Source organism: Ahaetulla prasina, chromosome 3 (genome assembly GCF_028640845.1).
Source record: "Ahaetulla prasina isolate Xishuangbanna chromosome 3, ASM2864084v1, whole genome shotgun sequence".
Classification (NCBI taxonomy): Eukaryota; Metazoa; Chordata; class Lepidosauria; order Squamata; family Colubridae; genus Ahaetulla; species Ahaetulla prasina.
Window position 1 is genome coordinate 147,066,788 of NC_080541.1, and position 23,100 is coordinate 147,089,887.

Below are 23,100 nucleotides of genomic sequence, written 5' to 3' on the forward strand. Positions count from 1 at the left end.
CTGCTACCGAATACCTCTCACCGACCCGTGCGCTCTCACAGAGAGGGACTCCTCAGGGTGCCGTCAGCTAGGCAGTGCCGTCTGGCGGCGCCCAGGGGAAGGGCCTTCTCTGTGGGGGCTCCCGCCCTCTGGAACGAGCTCCCCCCAGGACTTCGCCAACTCTCGGACCTTAGAACCTTCCGTCGTGAGCTTAAAACACACTTATTTAGGTGCGCAGGACTGGACTAGGTTTTTTAGATTTTTAAATTTTTGAAATTTTAAATTTTATATTGATTTTAATTGGTTTTGGTAATCAGGCTGGTTAGAATAAGTTTTTTATTAGTGTTTTAATCTGTATTTATATGTCCTTTTTATATGCCTGTTAACCGCCCTGAGTCCCTCGGGAGATAGGGCGGTATACAAATGTGATCAATACAATACAATAATAAAAAAAATTGTATGTGTATGTTTTGGGGCCACTGATAGAAAAATTTTTGTGGCCTCAGGATTTCTTTTTAAAATTAAATCTATTTTTGGATTTAGTCATTAGTTGACTTTTATAGTGCAAGATGGGAATATATATTTGCTCAGCTTTTGTGCAAGCCTGTGGCACTGAGATAAGCACAACTGTGCATTGCAACAGTTTCCTGGGTTAGGAAGCCTAACTGTCCAGTTTAAAATATTTATAAACAGACAGTTCATACTAAATGGACTTGATTTGCTGAACTGTGGCTATGCTGCTCAAAGAAATTACGAAACTAACTCTCAGATAAAGCATTTGATTACAAGATAGTGATACAATAATAATATAGCAGTAAACAACACCAGAAAAATGAACTTTCTGTGAAGGTAGTTTAAATCTTATATTTTACAGTAATCAAGAATTGTGTTTAAAGTATGCCTTTGTTCAAAGTTAACCATAATACATTTTACATAGGTCCATCTCTTAAGGCTAATTATTATATTAATGAATCAGTTATAAATCAGGATGTGCTTTTCTGTTTCAGGATAACTCTTAATTATTTAAGAATTTAGGAATTTCCCTTTCAAGTCAGGCCACAATAGTAAGCTATTTCACAGTTTTCTGTGAAATGCCTCAGTACGGTGTAAGATTCATTTGGCATTAAACATGTACAGTTTGTCTGCTTATTACTACACCCACATTATAACTGAAATTAGTTGACATGCCAGTTCCTAGATAAAATTAGTTTGGGGCCACTGTCAAGGAAATAAAAGCACCTTTCCAAAATAACACATGTTCTAATCTTTGATTGACACATTCATCTAAGTCAGCGGTCACCAACTGGTGGTCCGCGAGAAAATTTTGGTGGTCCCCAGAAAAATTATTTGCATTTTTTATATTGCACTAAATCAGGGGTCCTCAAACTATGGCGCCTGGACTGGATACATGCAATGAACACTTGTGTTGCTGCAGAGAATCTCCCCAATTCAGGATCTTTTTGTGTGGGTTGGGTTCTGCTTCAGCCTCCTGGTGTGGGGCGTTGGGCGAAGGCTGGAGGGAAGTGCTGCTGTGGTGAAGAGCCAGAGGGCCTTGTTCTAGTGGGACTGCATCATGGCCTGGAACTGGCTGACCATCTCAGCCCACTGAGCCTCCAGGCGCTGGTACCTGGCCTTGCACTGCTACAGGTTTTCCCTCTGCTTGGAAATTCTATGCTCCTAGTCCTCAGTGAGGTGCTTCTGCTGAGCCTCCTTCTCGGTCAGATCCAATTTGAACTGAGCCAGCTGTTTTGCCAACTCTTTCTCATGGTGGCTGCTTAGCTCCAACAACAGCTTCCTGTTGGGGCCCTAAGGAGCCCGGGCAGGCAGGGGAGGAGTAGGTAGGAGGGGAGGGGTGAGTAGAGGCTGTGACTGACATCAAGTTGGTCATGGCCACCCAGTCACATGACTACCTAGCCACACCCACCCAGCTGGTCATTAAGCAGATCATATTAGTGGTCCGCGGGATTTAAAATTATGAATTTAGTGGTCCCTGAGGACCGAAAGGTTGGGGACCCCTGATCTAAGTCATTTGAATTCCTTTCATTTATTTTGATGAATTCCACCAGAATTCTCTACATTCTTTTTTATGTTTGTTTGTTTGTTTGTTTGTATCCTGCTTTTATTATTTTTACAAATAAGGCAGTAAATCTATCAAACACACATTTCTCTTATTTCTCTTATTTTCTCCACAACAACAATACTGTGAGGTGAGTTGGGCTGAGAGAGAGTGATTTGGCCAAGCTCACCTAGCGTGATTTCATATCTAAGGTGGGACTAGAACTCAAAGTCACCCAGTTTCTAGGCTGGTGCCTTAACCACTAGACCAAATTGGTTCTTCTGCTTTATAGATCTTCAGCCCATCCGAGAGCATTTAAACCTGTATTAGGATCTCAGTCTAGTCTTTTTGCATGAATAAATATTTTTATCAGAATGTGGATTATATGTTAATGGTTAATGCTGATGATTAGTGCCTTCTTTCCCCATATTTGACCATATGATATTTCTGCCCTTGACATTAGAAAACATTAATATTTAACTGAGAAATCTATTTTCTTTTGGATGAAGGTTGAGTATGTTATGGAACATTAATAAGTTCAAAAAAAAATCCATTTAGTTGCAAAGTTATTTTTGCCAAGAATAAATGTTACTTTACAAAATAAATCTGTCTTTAAAATTCATGGAATCTTCCTTAGTAAAAGCAGCAAACCATGATGATGTAATCATGGCAGCATGTGTGTAGTGACATCATCATTCAAATTTTGCATTTATACGTATGATATTATTTATCATATCTGACATCCGTGGCATTTGCTCCTAGTGCTCCCTCCAGAGATGCTGAGGGAACATCTTTATTTAATATTATAAGTCCCACAAAAACATTTCAAATGACCTGTACGACTAAAAACAGAATTTCCATTTTCACTATTACAGGAAACTTTTAACATTCTCTAGCAGCATGTGTTTTTTTTGAAAGTACAGAATGAATCATCATAGTCACAAAAAGGCCACAAATCTCCCACAACTGCGCTGATGAATAAAGTTAATTAGTTTTTCAGTACAAAATGTCATTACTCTGTAGTAAAAGTTGAGGCAGTGTGGGTTAGGGCATTCCTATTTCAAACATCCAGAATATGTTCCCCTCCCCTCCCCTCCCCAAATAATTTTTTTCATACCTGAAACATAACAGAAGTATAAAATACAATGCAACATAAGAAGAGTATGTTATGCTCCAGGAGTAATTGAGGTCTCTCTGATATTGAACTGAGGAGACTCCATCCATCCATCCATCCATCCATCCATCCACATTAAAAAATTTTTAAAAAGTTAAGCCAAGGATAAAACCCAATAAAAATGGAGGAAAGAGAATTAGAATTCAAATATTAATCTGCTACCATTTTGCAATAATGAACGTGACAATAATTTAATTATATATGTTTGGATTTGCTAGGCACCCCGGACTTTTTAGAAAAAGCTAGGATTCTCCATTAGTGATAGAAAGTATTTGCTAACCCCTTAGAATATTCTTAATCTGTCATTTTATTTTTAGCCTAATGTCAGTAACATTACATACATTACTTAAGGGTAATTGGTTTCAATCTCTGTTACTTACATAAGATAACGCTTACTTTAGTTTTTAGTTTGTGGCTTCCATAAATTGATGAATTCTGAAGTATTCTTATCTTCGAGTTATCTTTAATAATACTGTAATTTTAGTACTATGTTTCCTGTTGACAATGTACTTCTTTGTAAACGTAACACTTATTCATAGTTTTCTTCTTAATTCAGTTGGATTTTACTATCCTGACTGGCTTATTCTGACTTCATTTTATATTATTTGTAGCAAATCTGATCAGATATAGTTTGGAATGCAAATACTTACTGCATAGGAATCAAATCCATAAGAAAAGGCATATTTTGTGAGTTATACGTAGCTCATAGTTTTTGTTTGTCTCAGTGGAATGGGTAACTTGAAAACAGATTGGCAGTTCTTTTATTTTGTCTCTTTAGGGTACTTTCATATGGATTTAATGAAATGGCAACAGTTGCTAGGAAAACTAAATTGCAAGAGTGTTTTAATATTTAACCATTTGTTATATATATATATATAGCTGGCTGACAGCTGTCCCATTTAGGGAATATGTGTGCCTTGTTACAGTAGATCTTCACATATAAGAATTAAAACTGTTCATTCCTTACAGTCAATTCCATTTGACATTTTATCAGCTACTGAAATGCACTATGAATTAAGGAATTAATCATTAGAACTGTAACAAATCTCTGTAATGTATCTGTGGAAAGCTCTGAATCCATTTTGGAAAATATTGTATTAAATCAAACTTGCCAGTAAAAGTTTTGGATCTGATGTGATATACTTATTTCCTTTTCCTGAACAGAAAGAAGAAGGGAAAATTCAAGGGCAACTTAATAATTCCGATTCTACTCAGTATATTAGAGAATTGAAAGATCAGATAGCAGAGTTGAATCATGAGGTAAGCTATCATTTTTGCTCGCTTAAATTCCTTTTCTGTAACTTGTACTTTGGTTTTTCTTCTATTTGCTGATTCCATGTAACTTGTTTTTTTTTTTCAGAATTTTTACATTTTTAATTTAGTCAGAAGAAAATATTAAACATGGATAATTTTGCTCTGTAACAGATGAGGAAATGTCTTTTTGATAAAACCTAACTTGATTATGCTTGCACTTATTTGTAAAATTTCTGTACAGCCTCTTTAGACTTTTGATATTTTTTTCATCAACACTGTGGCAGCTGACTTTTAAAACTTGTTTTTAAAACTTGTCCTCTTTTTGAGAGCAAAATTTGTAGAAGTATGGGCCCTTATAATAAGTGCTACTTTGAGCTTAATTGATAGGATCATTTTAGTCAATTGGAAATATTTAACTAATGCAGCTAAGAATATAAAATACCTAGACATTTTATAAGTTGCCCAGTAGTAGAAAGCTTATTTTGACTTTAGCCATAATATGACACATAATCATTTTACTACTTTTTATGATCGCTAAATTCATTCGGGAGAAATTGGTATGGAACCATCTTATATTAATCTCTGGAGGGCCAGGGATAGGGGATGTTCCTCTGCCCTGGTCCTATTAGACCTCTCAGCGGCTTTCGATACCATCGACCATGGTATCCTGCTGCGCCGGTTGGGGGGATTGGGAGTGGGAGGCACCGTTTATCGGTGGTTCTCCTCCTATCTCTCCGATCGGTCGCAGACGGTGTTGACAGGGGGGCAGAGGTCGGCTCCGAGGCGCCTCACTTGTGGGGTGCCGCAGGGGTCGATCCTCTCGCCCCTTTTGTTCAACATCTATATGAAGCCGCTGGGCGAGATCATCAGTGGCTTCGGTGTGAGGTACCAGCTATACGCTGATGACACCCAGCTGTACTTTTCCACACCGGGCCACCCCAACGAAGCTATCGAAGTGTTGTCCCGGTGCTTGGAGGCCGTACGGGTCTGGATGGGGAGAAACAGGCTCAAGCTCAATCCCTCCAAGACAGAGTGGCTGTGGATGCCGGCATCCCGGTACAGTCAGCTGAGTCCTCGGCTGACTGTTGGGGGCGAGTCATTGGCCCCGATGGAAGGGGTGTGCAACTTGGGCGTCCTCCTGGATGAACGGCTGTCTTTTGAAGATCATTTGACGGCCGTCTCCAGGAGAGCTTTTTACCAGGTTCGCCTGGTGCGCCAGTTGCACCCCTTTCTAGACCGGGATGCCCTATGCACGGTCACTCACGCCCTCGTGACGTCTCGCCTGGATTACTGCAATGCTCTCTACATGGGGCTCCCCTTGAAGGGCATCCGGAGGCTACAGTTAGTTCAGAATGCGGCTGCGCGGGTTATAGAGGGAGCCCCTCGTGGCTCCCGTATGACACCTATCCTGCGCAGACTGCACTGGCTACCTGTGGCCTTCCGGGTGCGCTTCAAGGTGTTGGTAACCACCTTTAAAGCGCTCCATGGCATAGGGCCGGGTTATCTACGGGACCGCCTACTGCTACCAAATACCTCTCACCGACCCGTGCGCTCTCACAGAGAGGGACTCCTCAGGGTGCCGTCAGCTAGGCAGTGTCGTCTGGCGACGCCCAGGGGAAGGGCCTTCTCTGTGGGGGCTCCCACCCTCTGGAACGAACTCCCCCCAGGACTCCGTCAACTTCCGGACCTCCGAACCTTCCGTCGCGAGCTTAAGACACATTTATTCATCTGTGCAGGACTGGCTTAGATTTTAAATTTATAGGGGTTTAAATTGGTTTTAAGATTTGTATTTATATTTTTAACATTTGGCATTAGAATAAGTTTTTTAATAGTTATTTTAATTGTATATATAATGTTTTATGTGCCTGTGAACCGCCCTGAGTCCTTCGGGAGATAGAGCGGTATACAAATTTGAATAATAAATAAATAAATAAATAAATAATCAGTAGCCCAGCTACAAACATTTTTTTTTACTATTTATTAATCAAAATTATGTGACAGCCCCCTGTGTACAATGAAATTTTGGACAGCAAATAGAATAAAACCATAATCCATAAAATTCCCCCCTTCCCAGTCAAGTTGAGAAACCACCACCCCCAAATCTCGGATCAGACACCATGCATATTCTCCCATACAGGAACTCCCATAACTAATATCTTGGCTTACAAGTATATGTATAATTGGTCAGACTGGAAACAGTGGTCATGGTGTAGATTCAGATGCGTGTCTGAAAAGAAGTTTCATCGTTCTACATCTGCAGTCTCTTTACATGTTCTTACATTGAGCAGAATATGCATTGCAACATGTATCCAGGCAAAATAGTATGTCAGCTTGTGGTTAGAAAAGTGATTTTTATCAATATTAATTAGAACCTTTTATTAATATTCTTTGGGAGAAAGCTACAAAATAAAAAAGGGGCTGGGGGTAGTCTTTTTTTGTTTCTTGTTTTAATATCAGTCTGTTTTGGTTATTTATGCTTGGAAATAATTGTATAATTAACTAGTTTTGTGTCTTTGTTCTTGGACATAATTCCATTGTTTAGTGGGTTTCACTGTTTGGCATGTATGCCTGCATTTTAGCAGTGATTATCTGTTTGTGTCATTAAAGTTCTGCTTCTGTGACACACAGTAATAATGAGATGCTATCCTATGGGATAATTTGTGAAAGTTATATTTGGGCAAAAAGTATTGTTTTTACCAATTGAGTTTTCCTTCTTTAAGTACTTGGAAGGATGATAGCATAGTCTAAAAATTTGACCTTGAAATCATTTCCCCCTCTTTAAAAAGAAGTTTGAAAAGTTTATTGCATAAAGCATATTATTAATCTAGCATATTGTTTGTGTAGCAACCCTACCTTTTCTGAAGAGATAGACATGTATAGATTGTCTTTGGAAATTACAGAAGAATTATAATAGCAATAGCACTTAGACTTATATACTGCTTCACAGTGCTTTACAGCCCTCTCTAAGTGGTTTACAGAGTCACCATTTCCCCCCCAACAATCTGGGTCTTTGTTTTACCGACCTCGCAAGGATGGAAGGCTGAGTCAACCTTGAGCTTGATGAGATGTACTATGAGGAAATCTTGCAGTTTGACACAACATTTTCTTTCATCTGGATTTAATTCCTCTAATCATAAATCTTCACAAAATTTTAGTTCAGTAAAAACCAGATTTAATAGACTTAACTTAAGTAAATACAGGATTTTATCAATACAGAGGTCTTATTGGTAGAATGAGGCATATAAATTTCTGAGTAATAAATATTGTTGTGCCTCAGCACTTGACTGCTTCAAAACTTGCCGAATTTGGTACTCAGTACATTTTGAAATGAAAATGTTGTCCCAGTACTTGTCATTTGTTTGGTACTCGACGTGCGGCAGTAGGAAGAGGGGGAGAATGGACAGAAAGTCAGCCATTCTGGGAAGGTTGCTGCAAAAGGAGTGAGGAACAACTGCAGAGGGTGAACAGGAAGTCAGCCATGCTGGGAAGGTCGCTGATATAGGAAAAGGGACAGACAGAAAGTTCTTCCCAGACAAAACACAGGGTCACATAAGTCACATGGTTTGCTTGGTACTCATTGTTTTTAGTACTCATCACATCTCCCAGAACCAATTAACAATGACTACTGAGGTACCACTGTACAGTAAAAAGGAAACAATTATTTCCTTCCTTTCCCCAACTTGGCCATGTTTTTCAAAATGTTCATGGATAACTAATTTAAGATCATCTTCTTTTAAGATACATAAAAATGGGTACAGTTTTTTGTAGATATAGGAACCAGGTTGGTATTCATATATGATTATGTAATCATATGGGAAATAAATATGAGCTCCTCTAGTGTGTCGGTATGTGTGCACCTCAAATGTTTTTCCTCGAGAAAGGGAGTGGAAACATATTATTCATATTAAAAGTCGTTGTTATATGAACTAATATAGCAAATTGGGTGTGAACAGGTACAGAATAATGTTAGGTAGCAATAAAGTTTGCCAAAATTCTGGGAAGAAACAAGCAAATGCTTAAACAGTATATTATCCATTTCAGAAAATTGCATCTTTTCAAATCAGTATCCCTGAAGGAGGAATATTTTAGGACTGCATTACAAGACAATAGTAGCCAGAATTAAAACAACTATCACTCATCTCCCATCTATAAGTACTGCCAGGCCTCATCTTACTGGTATGTTGAATCCAGCCAAGGCCTGCAAAGTGTTATCACCTGCTGAGGCATGGAGGCAGCAGGGATGTATAAAATAACTGAAATATCTATGGACATGAAACTATCGAAACAAACCTTGCTTGCTTTTCCAGCATTCAGTAAATGCCACAATACACCAAAACTATGTAGCGTACTATAACATAAACCACAGTGCCTGCATTTCATTGGTTGGGAACCTTTGCAAAGCAGCTTTCAGAAAGGATCAGTTTAGTGACCTGCATCCATATCTGGACTGTCATTTTTTGACTGTAAGTATATGCTGCTATGGGGACTCGGTGGCTCAGTGGCTAAAACACTGAGCTTGTAGATCGAAAGGTCAGCAGTTTGAATCCCTAATGTCGCATAATGGAGTGAACGCCTGTTACTTGTCCCAGCTTCTGCCAACCTAGCAGTTCGAAAGCATGTAAAAAACGCAAGTAGAAAAATAGGGACTACCTTTGATGGGAAGGTAAAAGCGTTCCGTGTGCCTTTGGCGTTTAGTCATGCCGGCCACATGACCACAGAGACGTCTTTGGACAGCACTGGTTTGAGCACCGCCCTCTAGAGTCGGGAACGACTAGCAGATATATGCGAGGGGAACCTTTACCTTTTTGTGTGCTGCTAACTATCATAAATGTTAACATGAGCCAGATACAAAAACAGGCCTCTTCAGGGAGATATATTGATTCAATTGGCTCTTGAAAAGATTGAGTCCAAATTAAAAATAGGTGTATTATTATTCTTTCATTTGTACTATTTCTCAATTTTATCAACTGCCTTAATTGGAGTTACTTACATATGTTCTGCATTCCTGAACAGTTGTTTTGGCTTCCTGTTGGATACTCCAAGGAACAAATGTGTTGTATAGATTAGAGGAGTGGTACATAAGATTAGAATTGATAAGATTGCCCACAGGCTACATTGGCAAACCACAAAGTTTCTTGGGAAGTAGAAGGAAGGAATAGTGGTTTCTAGTTATAGAATGAAGAAAAATCCTGGATTTGCAGGTTGTGGCTGTTGCATTGTGAAGTGTTTTTAGATCCTCTCTTTTTTTTTTTTTATTCTTAGACAGTAATTTCTCTGTATAATAAAAGCAGCTGGCTTCTATGCAGTAAATCCAGTAGCAATACCATATCTGATTTGTAATGCCGATCATCTCCTCTATTAGAACTGACATTTTTGTTCCAAGGTTTTGTTTTGTGTAACTTATTTATGTCTTCTGTTTTACATGTTCCTCGATTTGAAGTATTGGTAGCCTCTTTTTAAAAGAACTATTTTCTATAAAAATACGAAATTGATATACAGGTAGTTTTCCACTTAAGACCATAACGGAGACTTCCTATTACGGTTGTAAGTCGTGACAGTCATAAAGTAGGTTACCATGTGTCTGACCTGATTTTATGACCTTTTTTTGCAACAGTCGTTAAATGATTCACCATATTTGTTAATTGAATCCTTGGTTGTTAAGCAAACTCCACACTTGTTATTTTTGCTGAAAACAAAAATAAATGTTTTCCAGCAAAAAGATAGTAAAGCCACGGTCACATAACCACAGAATACTGCAAGTAGCTATAAATGCAGGCTAGTTGGCGGACATCCAGAATGCTGTCATGTGACTATGGGAAGTGGCATACTTCAGAACTGGGTCATAAGTACCTTTTGGAGTGTCTGTTGGAACTTTGAATAGTCACTAAACAACCAGCTATAAGTTGAGAACTACCGAGTGATACCCTATTTTTAAAGTAAATTCATATCTCTAAATATGTTACACTTAATTGTTGTGAAAAGTAGTTGAAGGATATTAATCTTCTATGACCTTTTTATATTTCACCTCTGCAAACAATATTTTTTTTAAAAAAATAGCTTATTATAACTTTAACTATTCTTTTGATTGTGGATCTGCAAGTAAACAAAATCTAGAGCCAGAATTGCTCAGATACAGGTTATCCTTCTGATAAGGAAATGTTTAAATGAAAAACATTTGATTGATATCTAGAATCTCTTTAATGGAAGGCTTTTAATCATTTCAGATAAATACCTGCAGAGATTATTTAGATAGGGGATCTCTTTTCTGAAACTATCTCACTTCCTTTCTTAAACTTGAAAGCTAAACATTCTTTCTTCCTATCCCCAGTGAACCTTGTACTATCACTCTTCTGATGTTTCTTTCCTAATGTAGTTAGTAAAAGATTCTGATAGATCTGTTATCTCTTGTTCAGATCATGTTTCTATTGAAACAAAATGGGCTCAATACAGATGAAATGTTCTACTTTTAGACAATTGTAAATACTAAATAATTACTTTGATAAATTATTCAGACCTAGAAAAAAAGGGATTCTCAGGTAGTGCTAAATCAGGGGTGTCAAATTCGGGGTGTCACATTGTCACGTGATGTATCATGACTTTCTCCTCCTTTGCTAAACGGGTGAGAGTGGCCAGCGTATAGGAATATATGAAATTTACTTCCTTAAAACTACAAAACCCAGTTGTTTTTATATATGTTTTAGTTCCATAACAACTGAATAACATAGTATGACTTCCTAGGAAAAGATCCAAAAACCAATTGTTGATCCAGAAATAAAATAACCAAGTTGTTAATAGGAGATTGACTCAATTATTACACCAAGTGCACCGTTAGCTTTCATCCTTTACTTAGTCTCAGTACAAAGTAATGTGGGTAATCTTTGAAGAAATGGTTTAGAACCTGGTTGTTAATATAATTTGGTATCTGAGCCTGCTGTTTTCTAAGAATTTCTCCACATCAGATCCTGCAAGAGTCACATCATGGATCCCCTCTGTTAAAAATTGCTATCTGACAGGACCCATTTCCTCTGAGGCGCCTATTCTTTGGAGTATCACCATATGAAAGATTAGATTAGCCCCAACCTGGTGGCCTTCAACCATCATTGAAGACCTCGTTATGCCATTGGAGATGTGACAGAGCCCTTGGGATGATTGTGTTGATGGCTTGGATGGATTTATTTTAAGTTAATTTTAAGTTTTTAGCTGCTGTTCATCGCCCAAAGTTGTGAAATTGAGATAGACGATCATATAAGCCTAAATAAATCATACAAACTTTTGACATTTATGCGTACGGTTGTAATGATGATAACACATAATACTACGTAAACTTCTTCTGCTCCATGATCTTCTGACATCAAAAAGAGAGAAAAAATGTTTTCAGATTTAAAATGTGAGTGTTCCAACTTGTGGCGAAAACTTTCAGAACAATAAATCATGTGCTTTCCTTGTACGGTATCTTGCAGATGCAGTAAGACAAGACCACACCACCAGATTTGTCCTCCCACAACAGCAAAGTTATTGGACAACTAAAAGTTGCTGTTTTTGTTATTACGTGTCAGATTCTGAGCATCTATGCTGGTGGAGTCTAGATTTTCAGTGATTGTGGTCAGTCTGAGGAAACTGTGATGCGATAAGATAGCATTTGTGAGGTCATGTGGTTAGCAAATACCCAATCTAACATAGCAGCTTTATGGACCCTCGGTTTTAAAGTAACTTTATTCACTCTGATATGTTGAAGGGGGTGTGTATTTTTGAAAAACAGAGCTGCTGTTCATGCTAGATAGCTATTAAAGTTGAGGGCCTTAATAGCATTTTGTGTGTGTGTGTGTGAGAGAGAGAGAGAGAGTCTCCCTTCTTGAGCCATTTTTAGGAGCTCAGGTTCCGTTCAAAAGACGCATTTCAGGAGAGAAGGGAATGAGAACACAGAATCCGATTTGCGACTTGTAACAGCCACATCCTTTTTTTTCTAGGATTGCATGATTGCTACAAAGAGAGACTTCCATTGTAACAGGATGAAACTGGAAACAGATGTAGCTCCTTTAATAAATCACAGACAGGAACTGAGTTTGTGGTATTGTGCATTTAGTAGCACTCCTTCCAAATTGAATCCAAAACCATGTTGCTTTCTAATTTACCCCAGAATTGTCTGAAAGAAGGTGTAACCTACACATTTAATATTTACATGTTGCTCTCTCTGTTTAAGATAATTGGCAAAACGTTTAATGTAATTCATATCCAGCTGGATAGTTCCTTTCCCTTTCCCACCCGCTGACACCATCACAGTAGAAACTTCAGGCTACAGGTAGTCCTCAACTTAGGACCACAATTGGGCCTGGGATCTTCAGTTGTTGAGCAAAGTGGTCATCAAGTAAGATGTCATGTGACCAGGGACTACCTGTATTTTCATTGCTTTCCTATAGTTAAACTGCCTGGTTGATTAGTCTAATGCAGGGGTGTCCAAACTTGGTCTCTTTAAGACTTGTGGACTTCAATTCCCAGAGTTCCTCAGCCAGCTTTGCTGGCTGAGGGACTCTGGGAGTTGAAGTCCACAAGTCTTAAAGAGACCAAGTTTGGACACCCCTGGTCTAATGGAAGCTGTTTCCAGTATGGTGTCTTTTCATTTTTGTTTGTAATTTTAGGGTAGTTTTTACTGATTATTATCCACCCCAGTTCCATGGTGTACAGGGGGAGATCATATAAATTGAATTTAAATAAACAAACATATCTCTTTTGCTGTTGTTGTTAATGTTGTTACACAATGTGAAATGCAGAGGGCTATATTTCTTGGAAACTGAGACAAGGAACAGAGGAATGAGCTTGTGAAACATATACATCAATATATGTTGGTTTACGCCAAATACCCGACCTTCGGACATTTCGTCGCGAACTCAAGACTCATCTTTTTATCCGCGCAGGGCTGGCTTAAATTGGGATTTTAATGTTTAAATTTATTAATTTTAAACGGGGTTTTCTTAGTATGGTAAATTTTAATCATTGGGCTAATTTAAAATAAGTTTTTTAAATCGTATTTTAAACTTGTATATTGTATTGTCGGTTTTATTATGCCTGTACACCGCCCTGAGTCCTTCGGGAGAAGGGCGGTATAAAAATCAAATAAAATAAATAAATAAAATAAATAAATAAATATACATTTTCATAGAAAAATTTAATAGAAAAAATAATGCGGATAAGAATCATAGGTGAATGGGGATTTTATAATTCAGCTCGATTGTATAAGAAACAAAATTTCCTTTTTCAGTCTGACTTAATGAGACCATAATTGATCATCTTAAGCAATCTTTCATCTAACATAGCAGCTTTATGGACCCTCGGTTTTAAAGTAACTTTATTCACTCTGATATGTTGAAGGGGGTGTGTATTTTTGAAAAACAGAGCTGCTGTTCATGCTAGATAGCTATTAAAGTTGAGGGCCTTAATAGCATTTTGTGTGTGTGTGTGTGAGAGAGAGAGAGAGAGTCTCCCTTCTTGAGCCATTTTTAGGAGCTCAGGTTCCGTTCAAAAGACGCATTTCAGGAGAGAAGGGAATGAGAACACAGAATCCGATTTGCGACTTGTAACAGCCACATCCTTTTTTTTCTAGGATTGCATGATTGCTACAAAGAGAGACTTCCATTGTAACAGGATGAAACTGGAAACAGATGTAGCTCCTTTAATAAATCACAGACAGGAACTGAGTTTGTGGTATTGTGCATTTTGAAGCACTCCTTCCAAATTGAATCCAAAAACCATGTTGCTTTCTAATTTACCCCAGAATTGTCTGAAAGAAGGTGTAACCTACACATTTAATATTTACATGTTGCTCTCTCTGTTTAAGATAATTGGCAAAACGTTTAATGTAATTCATATCCAGCTGGATAGTTCCTTTCCCTTTCCCACCCGCTGACACCATCACAGTAGAAACTTCAGGCTACAGGTAGTCCTCAACTTAGGACCACAATTGGGCCTGGGATCTTCAGTTGTTGAGCAAAGTGGTCATCAAGTAAGATGTCATGTGACCAGGGACTACCTGTATTTTCATTGCTTTCCTATAGTTAAACTGCCTGGTTGATTAGTCTAATGCAGGGGTGTCCAAACTTGGTCTCTTTAAGACTTGTGGACTTCAATTCCCAGAGTTCCTCAGCCAGCTTTGCTGGCTGAGGGACTCTGGGAGTTGAAGTCCACAAGTCTTAAAGAGACCAAGTTTGGACACCCCTGGTCTAATGGAAGCTGTTTCCAGTATGGTGTGTTTTCATTTTGTTTGTAATTTTAGGGTAGTTTTACTGATTATTATCCACCCCAGTTCCATGGTGTACAGGGGGAGATCATATAAATTGAATTTAAATAAACAAACATATCTCTTTTGCTGTTGTTGTTAATGTTGTTACACAATGTGAAATGCAGAGGGCTATATTTCTTGGAAACTGAGACAAGGAACAGAGGAATGAGCTTGTGAAACATATACATCAATATATGTTGGTTTACGCCAAATACCCGACCTTCGGACATTTCGTCGCGAACTCAAGACTCATCTTTTATCCACAAGAGGGCTGGCTTAAATTGGGATTTTAATGTTTAAATTTATTAATTTTAAACGGGGTTTTCTTAGTATGGTAAATTTTAATCATTGGGCTAATTTAAAATAAGTTTTTTAAATCGTATTTTAAACTTGTATATTGTATTGTCGGTTTTATTATGCCTGTACACCGCCCTGAGTCCTTCGGGAGAAGGGCGGTATAAAAATCAAATAAAATAAATAAATAAAATAAATAAATAAATATACATTTTCATAGAAAAATTTAATAGAAAAAATAATGCGGATAAGAATCATAGGTGAATGGGGATTTTATAATTCAGCTCGATTGTATAAGAAACAAAATTTCCTTTTTCAGTCTGACTTAATGAGACCATAATTGATCATCTTAAGCAATCTTTCATGTTACAACTCTTTATTAGGTTATTTATCACTATGTCTTTATTTTCTTTAAAATTTATGATGGCTGCTGAGGATTATCATTCTATGTTGAATCCTATACTTGCTACTAGCAGCATAAATCTTTCAAACCTACTAAATCAGTGGTCCCCAATCTTTGCAGTTTGGTGGTCTGGCTGAGGCGGGGGGAGAGGGGAACCGGGCTGTGTGAGTGGCATGATGAACTGCATACGCAGCTCAACTTAATGTGCAAATTAAGCTGTGCACATGCACCCAGCCTGCTGCTCATGCAGCCCAGTTGCAAATAAGCCACAGCCTCAGTAGTAGGTCGTGGCCCAGGGGTTGGAGACTCTCTGCTAAATAATACGGCGCTAGGATCTGTTTTGCAATAAGCAAAGTTGCTTATAGAATTGAGTTTGAAAAATGTTCTTCTGATTGCACACTATCGTTTCAATCACATACTTTCTATTAAGATTTCAAAACTTTTGATTATATGGTATTAGCACAGTGATCAAAAAGTCATGACCCTGCCTGATCAAGTTATTGGTTTCCTGTTCTGACTTACTTGAAATCTTTTGCTCTCAATGTATCACAAGTTTTAATCTTTGTCAAGCTAGCACTACAATATCTTAGTGTTAAAAATCTTTTTTTCCGGTTTGCTGTTTAGCTTTAGATAAGTGATAAAGCTGCAAAAACCTACTCCCATGACTTTAAAAAAAACATCATCCAGATGTTTAGAACATAAATATACACTCCGAATTAAGATATGCATAACTTTAATTTTCAGTCTAATTATACTTTTGGTACGTCTGTAAAAGTGAAGTGTCATAACATGCTTGAGCTCATGCTCAAAACTGCATCATCATAATATGTGGACATTTGAACCATTTACAAATATTCAGGTTTATGTTTATAGCACTTACCTGAAAGGCAAGCATTTTCCACCACCCCAAAAATTAATAGAATCCTCCCTCTCACCCCATCCTTACCCACATCTTATATATATATATTGTCGTATTGTCAGGAAATCTAAGTTGACTACTGAATTCCCTTTCAAAGGTGAATTATTTAGGAAGAAAAATGTTCTTTATTTCAGATAAATGCAGTAATTATGAATGGCTCACATTAATAGTAGCTTTTGCCTGAAATAATATGTGTGAATTGATTCTGGATCTCATTTCTATGACATATGCCGTGAGAATTAATCATTACTAAACATATTTGTTACCTCTTCTTAGATCATGGGGTATAATAGTTTTCCTTTTGAGATATGGCATGGGCTAAAGGAAATTAAACTGACTATTACACAATCCAGTTATCCAGTCACATTACCTATACAGGTAGTCCTCGACTTACAATTCATTTAGTGACTTTTTGAAGTTACAACTCACTTGCGCGAGTGGAGCTTCATGCATGCACGCTTACCACCCCTTGTGTGAGTGGATCTTCATGCGCGCACCCATCTCTCCCACCATCCAGTTGTGAACCATGGTCCAGGGGTTGGGGACTCCTAGTATAGACCAACAGCAAGAAGGCTCACCACAAGATATTACACTTATGACTATTTTACTATTTGGTGCAACTTCCACCAAAGGCCCAATTCAGCATTTTGGTTCTTTTGATACACACCTGGACAAGGATTATTGAGATAATCAGAGTAGATATTGTAGGAGGAGACTGTGTTAGGCTAATTATGGTAGCCAACAGCTAACAGAAGAGTCAACTAGCAACCTTTTCAGATTCACAATTTCAGATTATTTGCCCCTAATAAAAGTTTGATTATTTGAAATTAACAACTTATTAAAAGACATGAGCACCTGTTGAGGTGAATCACAGTTCACAAACACAGATTACCTTTTAATAAAGTTTGTCAATCTAAAAGGTGCTAACAGGCTCCTTCTGATTTAATCAGGTATTTTCTTTTTTTACTGATGCTGGCTGAGGTAGGGCTGCTTTTTTATCTCTCGGCAATAATAAAAGTATATTTTGAGTTATATCATCTGTGCTCAAAACTTTCAAACTGTGGAAGAGAAATATCAATGTTTCAGAAATAGAGAACCAAAAGATATATGATGCAATGGATCTCTAAGAGGGATTTGCATTGCCTACATTTTAATTTTGGAGTAACCAGTGTGCATCAGAGCAACAGAAACTGTAAATAATTCCTGAGTGCATATTTTCTATTTTTGGAGGTAAGAGAAGTTGGTGGAAATATTTCAGACAGTGGGTTAAATTCTAAACCTATAAAATCACATATTTTTGATAATTCTTAGCACCATCACTAAGGTGCAGTTCCAATTATAATAGGGGTAACAGTTCTTCAGTGTATATTCTTGGAAATTTCTTTATGGCAATATATTCTTTCTGTTGTTGTTTAAGTGAAATAAAACTTTGAACTAAGGAATTTTTGTAATTATACTGTATCCCCCACCCCCCAAAGTAACACATTGACCATTGATAATATTTTTTAGAGCAGTTGACTCTTAATGGCTGGCTTGGTTTGTTGCATTTAAAATTTAGATTAAAATGATTTAATACTTCTAATTTTTTTTTCTCTGCTATCTTTTTCTTCTTGCTTATGTTTGGGTGTAACAGTCAACTACAGGTAAGCAGAGCATGTTGTGAAAAAGTTCAAGCAGTATGAATTTCTGCCTTTTTGGAGCATGGCTATGTTGTGTTCTCAAGAAGATAACCTGATTCAGTGTGGTAGATGCGGGTTTGTTGGTCCCTTGGTTCACTTCTTAATTCTGCATTTTCCAAAGTGACTGGAGACATTGGTAGGGAAATCAGTTGTCATTACTGCTAACATTATTTAAGTTACAGGTAGTTGGGGTAATAATAGTAGCCTGTGGTTTTGGCCAGCAACCTTTCTGATGCTTAAGTTAAGGCACTCAATCCAGCTAAGTGGCAGCATCTAGTTAACTTTAGCTGATCTTAAAAAGTATTGTGGGATCAGACTTAGTTACTACGTAGGTCGGAGACCACCATGGAATCCCAGTGCTGGAGGCTAAATTGGGAAGCTTAAAAAAAAATCTGGAAAGAAACAGTGGCAAACCAGTTGCATATATTGTGAGGAAAACTACATGGACATATTTATGAAGTTCATCCGGAATTAAGCTTGATAAGAAAGAGACTGGTTAATTTGACTGGTTAATCTTTCTATTTCTTTATCCACACCATCTAGATCATCCCTTTTATTCCAAACGTACAAAAGCACATGTTCTGTCATACTTGTAATCTATCTGCCCGTCACTTTAGATGTGAAACTCAGATTTATGCTAGAACTGCAAAGAACAAGAGTTCTCTCCAATAGATTTTTTAAATTTCCAAATAATCGTCCTAACTTATTCCACAGCCCACATTTCTCCCAAAGAATTTTTTAAAAGCATGGCCTTCTTCCAATTCTGGTTCTCTTTACTTTTCTATATACTATGTATTTCTTCAGCTGTTGGTGCAGAAAACATTTCCATTCTTTTGGCCTGCTTTCTCCGGAATGGGATAAGTTTTCCTGCCTACCGTTACTTTAAGGTTATCTCCTTGTGTACTGTACTGCCCTGGAAAGGACGACTTCCATGTCCAACTGTTGAGGCACAGTTAACATTTTAAAAACCCAAAGCCAATAGGACATGTTTTTAAAGAACATCTTAATACTTAGAATCCCATCAGCTTAAGAATGTGTCTCACACTTCCTGCTTTATTTCTTGTTTCAGGATAATTTCCAGTCTGCAGTGCAGTAACTGAAACCAGGGGTTCAGTAACAGGGATTTGGCTGATATTGCTGTTCGTTTCAGCTTCTCCGCTGTACTGTACCTTGAATGCAGAAAGATCAGTATTTAATTCTGCCAAAATTTGATAATTTAATTTGGATTTAAGAAGAATATCAGCAGGAGAAAAAGTCTAAAGCCTTTCTGAAATTATTTTCAATTTCTTTTCAATATTACATGACACAGCGGTAGTTACTTAAGGATAATTTGCATGCGGGTGGGTGTTTCCATTTTAATGTTTAGGGGAAAAAACTTCACAAAGTTTAATGGATATTAGTGTCCAAGTCAATGGTGGGTTCTAACAGGTTACCACCTGTTGCTTCACACATGCGCTTTGTGCACAATTGGCATCCAGGTGTTGGCTTCACTTGCATGCCAAACTTGCATGTTGTGCAAGCGTATTGAATTGCTGATCAACTGAGGCATGGCAATCTGCTCTGCCGCGCTTTTCGGCTGGGCTAAAAATGAAGGAATAAAGGTAGGTATAGCACAGGGCCAGGCGGGAGGGCCCAGCTGACTGTCGGAGTGAACCGGTTCGCTCTCACATCAACATTTCCGCTACCAGCTCTCCCGATCCGGGGAGAACCGGTAGCAACCCACCACTGGTCCAAGTCAATTTGATAGTGCTTAAAGTAGAGGTGGACAACAGATGACTTTTCAGATCTTACTAAATTGCAATTTCCTATTGGCTTTGGAGCTGTTAAAATTTCAGTCCCATAGTGTGAAGTTCCTAAACTCTGGCATAGTCTACCAAATTCTAATTTGAATTTGAAAATGCTGCAATCTTGTTTGTGGAATATCTAATTTGGCAAGGCTCCTGGTGTTTTCCAAAAATTATTTCTCACTATAATGGGGCGTCTTACTGAGACAAAGAGTCTTAAAATGGGACATCTTGCTAATATTTTATTCTGAGCATTGTGTAATTTTGGGCTTTTACATACAAAGTCTGTTGTAATTTCATGCTATGATTTTAACATCTGAAGCATGTTTTCAGTGTTTCCTCACCATTTATGGTTCAACATCTTATTTAAGACCCTGTGCATGAAGTATTGAATGTGTACACTTTTCATTTTAGATCTAATAAGCAGTTGGCATAGTTTGTTTCCTAAAGGCACTTGCACTGAAATACTTGTTAGAATCAAGCTACCAAAATGGGCTTTAAAAATTTCTAGAACACAACTTATTCTCTTCCTCAACAGGCATTTCATTTGGAATATTAGCTCTATCACCTACAAGCTGTAAATATTTTAAACCTACTCATTAATTAATAATATTAATGTTATATTAATTGACATGTCTGGATTTTTAATAGTGTTTTTCAAGTGCAGAGTTTAATTTTGCATAGTGGAAAGGACAAAGTACTTTTTTATTCTAAATAATGTCAACAGAATTCCTTACAATATTCTAACATCAATATTATGTATGTACTGTCATGGTCTCAGATGATCAAGCATAAGAATGAAATAAAAATAATAGGTTTTATAAAGGTGTGAGGAGGAAATATTTGCAGGAACGAGCTACCCCCAGGGATACGACAACTCCCTGACCTCCGGGCCTTCCGGCGTGAGTTGAAGACTCTTTTATTTCATCGTGCAGGACTGGCCTAATAGTTTTTTAATGGCGGTTTTTAATAGTTTTTAGAATTTTCAGCCTATTTAAATTAATCTTTTAAATTTGTTTTTAATTTTTATATTTGTTGTTCTTAGTTGGCTGTAAACCGCCCTGAGTCCTTCGGGAGAAGGGCGGTATAGAAATTGAAAAAATAAATAAATAAATAAATAAATAAATAAATAAATAAATAAATAAATAAATAAATAAATAAATAAATAAATAAAACATAACAAAACAGTTGTATAAAATACACAGCCTGACGTCCTCAGAGGTCACCAAAATTATTGTCAAATGATAATCCTTAATGTAACTAAATTCATTTTTAACTCAATTTAAACGTAAATGAAATTACAACTGGTTTTTGCCCTGAATCTCCCAGATGCTTTTGAGAATTAGGCTATGATGCACCAAAGCCAAAACGCAACCCTACATCCACAAAATTTTGTGCTCTTTTCTGTAATTTTTCTGTATAGCTCAAGTCTGTTGATGTTCATGTTTTCCAGTACTATAAATGATTCACGTGTAACTTGAATGATGAGATTGAAACTCATCTCAGTAATGAACAATTTCAGAAAGTTCAATGCCCAAATATCTAATTAATCATGTTTATCACTGGAATGTTTTCTTCAAAGCTGTCATTATGTAAAGCTATTCAGGACCAGTTTACAGTCATATAATATTTTCACCTCTTTCAAATTCTTCTAAAACAGAGTGAGCAATGACTTGCATATAATGAAAATCTACTCTTGTTAATTGCAGCCCATAGTCCAACAGCGATTGGTCCACAGCTAGAAACAAAGAGGACAAAAGACCTGTTCTCTAATTCTTTTTTTTTTTTCTTTTAACAGATCACATGCTTAAAAAGTAAGAAAACTTTTCCAGGCACAAACACTTTTGATGGGATTCATATCGTGAACCATTTGATAGGAGATGATGAATCACTGCATTCTTCAGATGAAGATTTTATATCCAATCACATTCAGGAACACGGGATCCATTTTCATTTGCACAGCAGAACTGGTCACATGGAGCGGAATCCAACAGTGGCAGACAGTAGTGACAGTGATACTGAAAACACTGAATCACTGAGCACAAATACTGAGAAGGAAAACAATAAAAAAAGAATGGAGTCTTATTCTACTATGGTGTGATCACTGTGAAAAAAATGGCTTTCATTCTCAAAGAGCTTCTTCCATAATTAAGAAAATTAGCATTGAGCACTCAAGTTGACTTGGTCCTCGCATCTTATCTGATGCCACAGCCTATCTCCATCTGTGTTTGCCAAATCTTTCTCTTTGACATTATTGCCATACAGTAGACTGAGAAGATATAGGGTGGTTGACAACTCTAACAGTATTAATTACTATTCCTTGTACGTTCCTCATGCTAGAAGATGTGCATTCATAATTGTTGCCTTCTCAAGAACCATAGCTGCTGTTCATAAATATGGAAAATCATTACTCTTCAGAAGGAACTATCTCGTGCAATAGTTTAACGCTCTGTGAACAACTATGTTCCATAAGCAATTTGCAATCAAGATGGATGTGTGCACGTTAGAAATATCAGATATGGAATATCTGATTATTTTGAGTGTCTTATTTTTAATTAACTTCAACTACTGGAGACTAACGAGTTTCCAATCTAAAGCCTCTATTTGTGCTATTTTATATAATTAATGGTCATACTTCATTCTAAAGGATTGAAAACTTTTGTCAACATTTATGTGCATTTGTTTTTGACATGTTGCTAATGAATTTGATCAAATACGTTAACTACAAATAATATCTATTTTGTATATATTTGTATAACTACTCCTACCTAAAATGTATATTGAATTTTGTATGAGATGTGTAAATGTTATATGTTTAAAATGTCATAGCATTTTAAAAGAAAAATGAAATTATGTGTAAGCAAGTAAAATTGGGAGCGATGTATGGGAAAAAATAAGAAAAACACTAATTCTCATTCTGAGACTTCTGTGTATCAGATGATCTACAGTTGATGTCCCATTTAATTATGTTTGAAATGATGCTATTCACTGAAATTTTAACTTTGTGTATATGTAACTATATAATAAAACCTTTTTCATGATTTAACAAATGCTAAACAGTTAAGTTTAACTCTTCCTCAAAAGTGTTGATCATAAGCTTGCTCAAGTGTGGTAAATAACTTTTTATAGTAAATAAAAAATATAAAAAATACAGCCAGTGATATGCCTATCATGCGAAGATAATATAGCATTCAGAAAATATTCAGACTCCCTTCACTTTTGTTGATTTTACAATGCTGCAGCCTGATTCTACAGTTGTTGAAATTCCTTTTTTTTTTCTCATTA

The 23,100-nt window shown here is 37.1% G+C and overlaps 1 protein-coding gene across 3 annotated transcripts in view; it reads left to right on the forward strand.

The window, feature by feature from the left end:
- LOC131196055 (divergent protein kinase domain 1A) overlaps window positions 1–22,875 on the forward strand; it is a 132,496-nt gene extending 109,621 nt beyond the window's left edge. For 2 of the 3 annotated variants that reach the window (XM_058178474.1, XM_058178472.1), the window contains 2 exons: window positions 4,374–4,469; window positions 21,614–22,875. In XM_058178474.1, the coding sequence (XP_058034457.1) occupies window positions 4,374–4,469; window positions 21,614–21,916 (399 nt within the window). In that variant the 3' untranslated portion in view covers window positions 21,917–22,875. The remainder of the gene's footprint in view (window positions 1–4,373; window positions 4,470–21,613) is intronic. The other variant, XM_058178471.1, reaches the window with a different exon arrangement.
- Window positions 22,876–23,100: the final 225 nt, after the last annotated feature.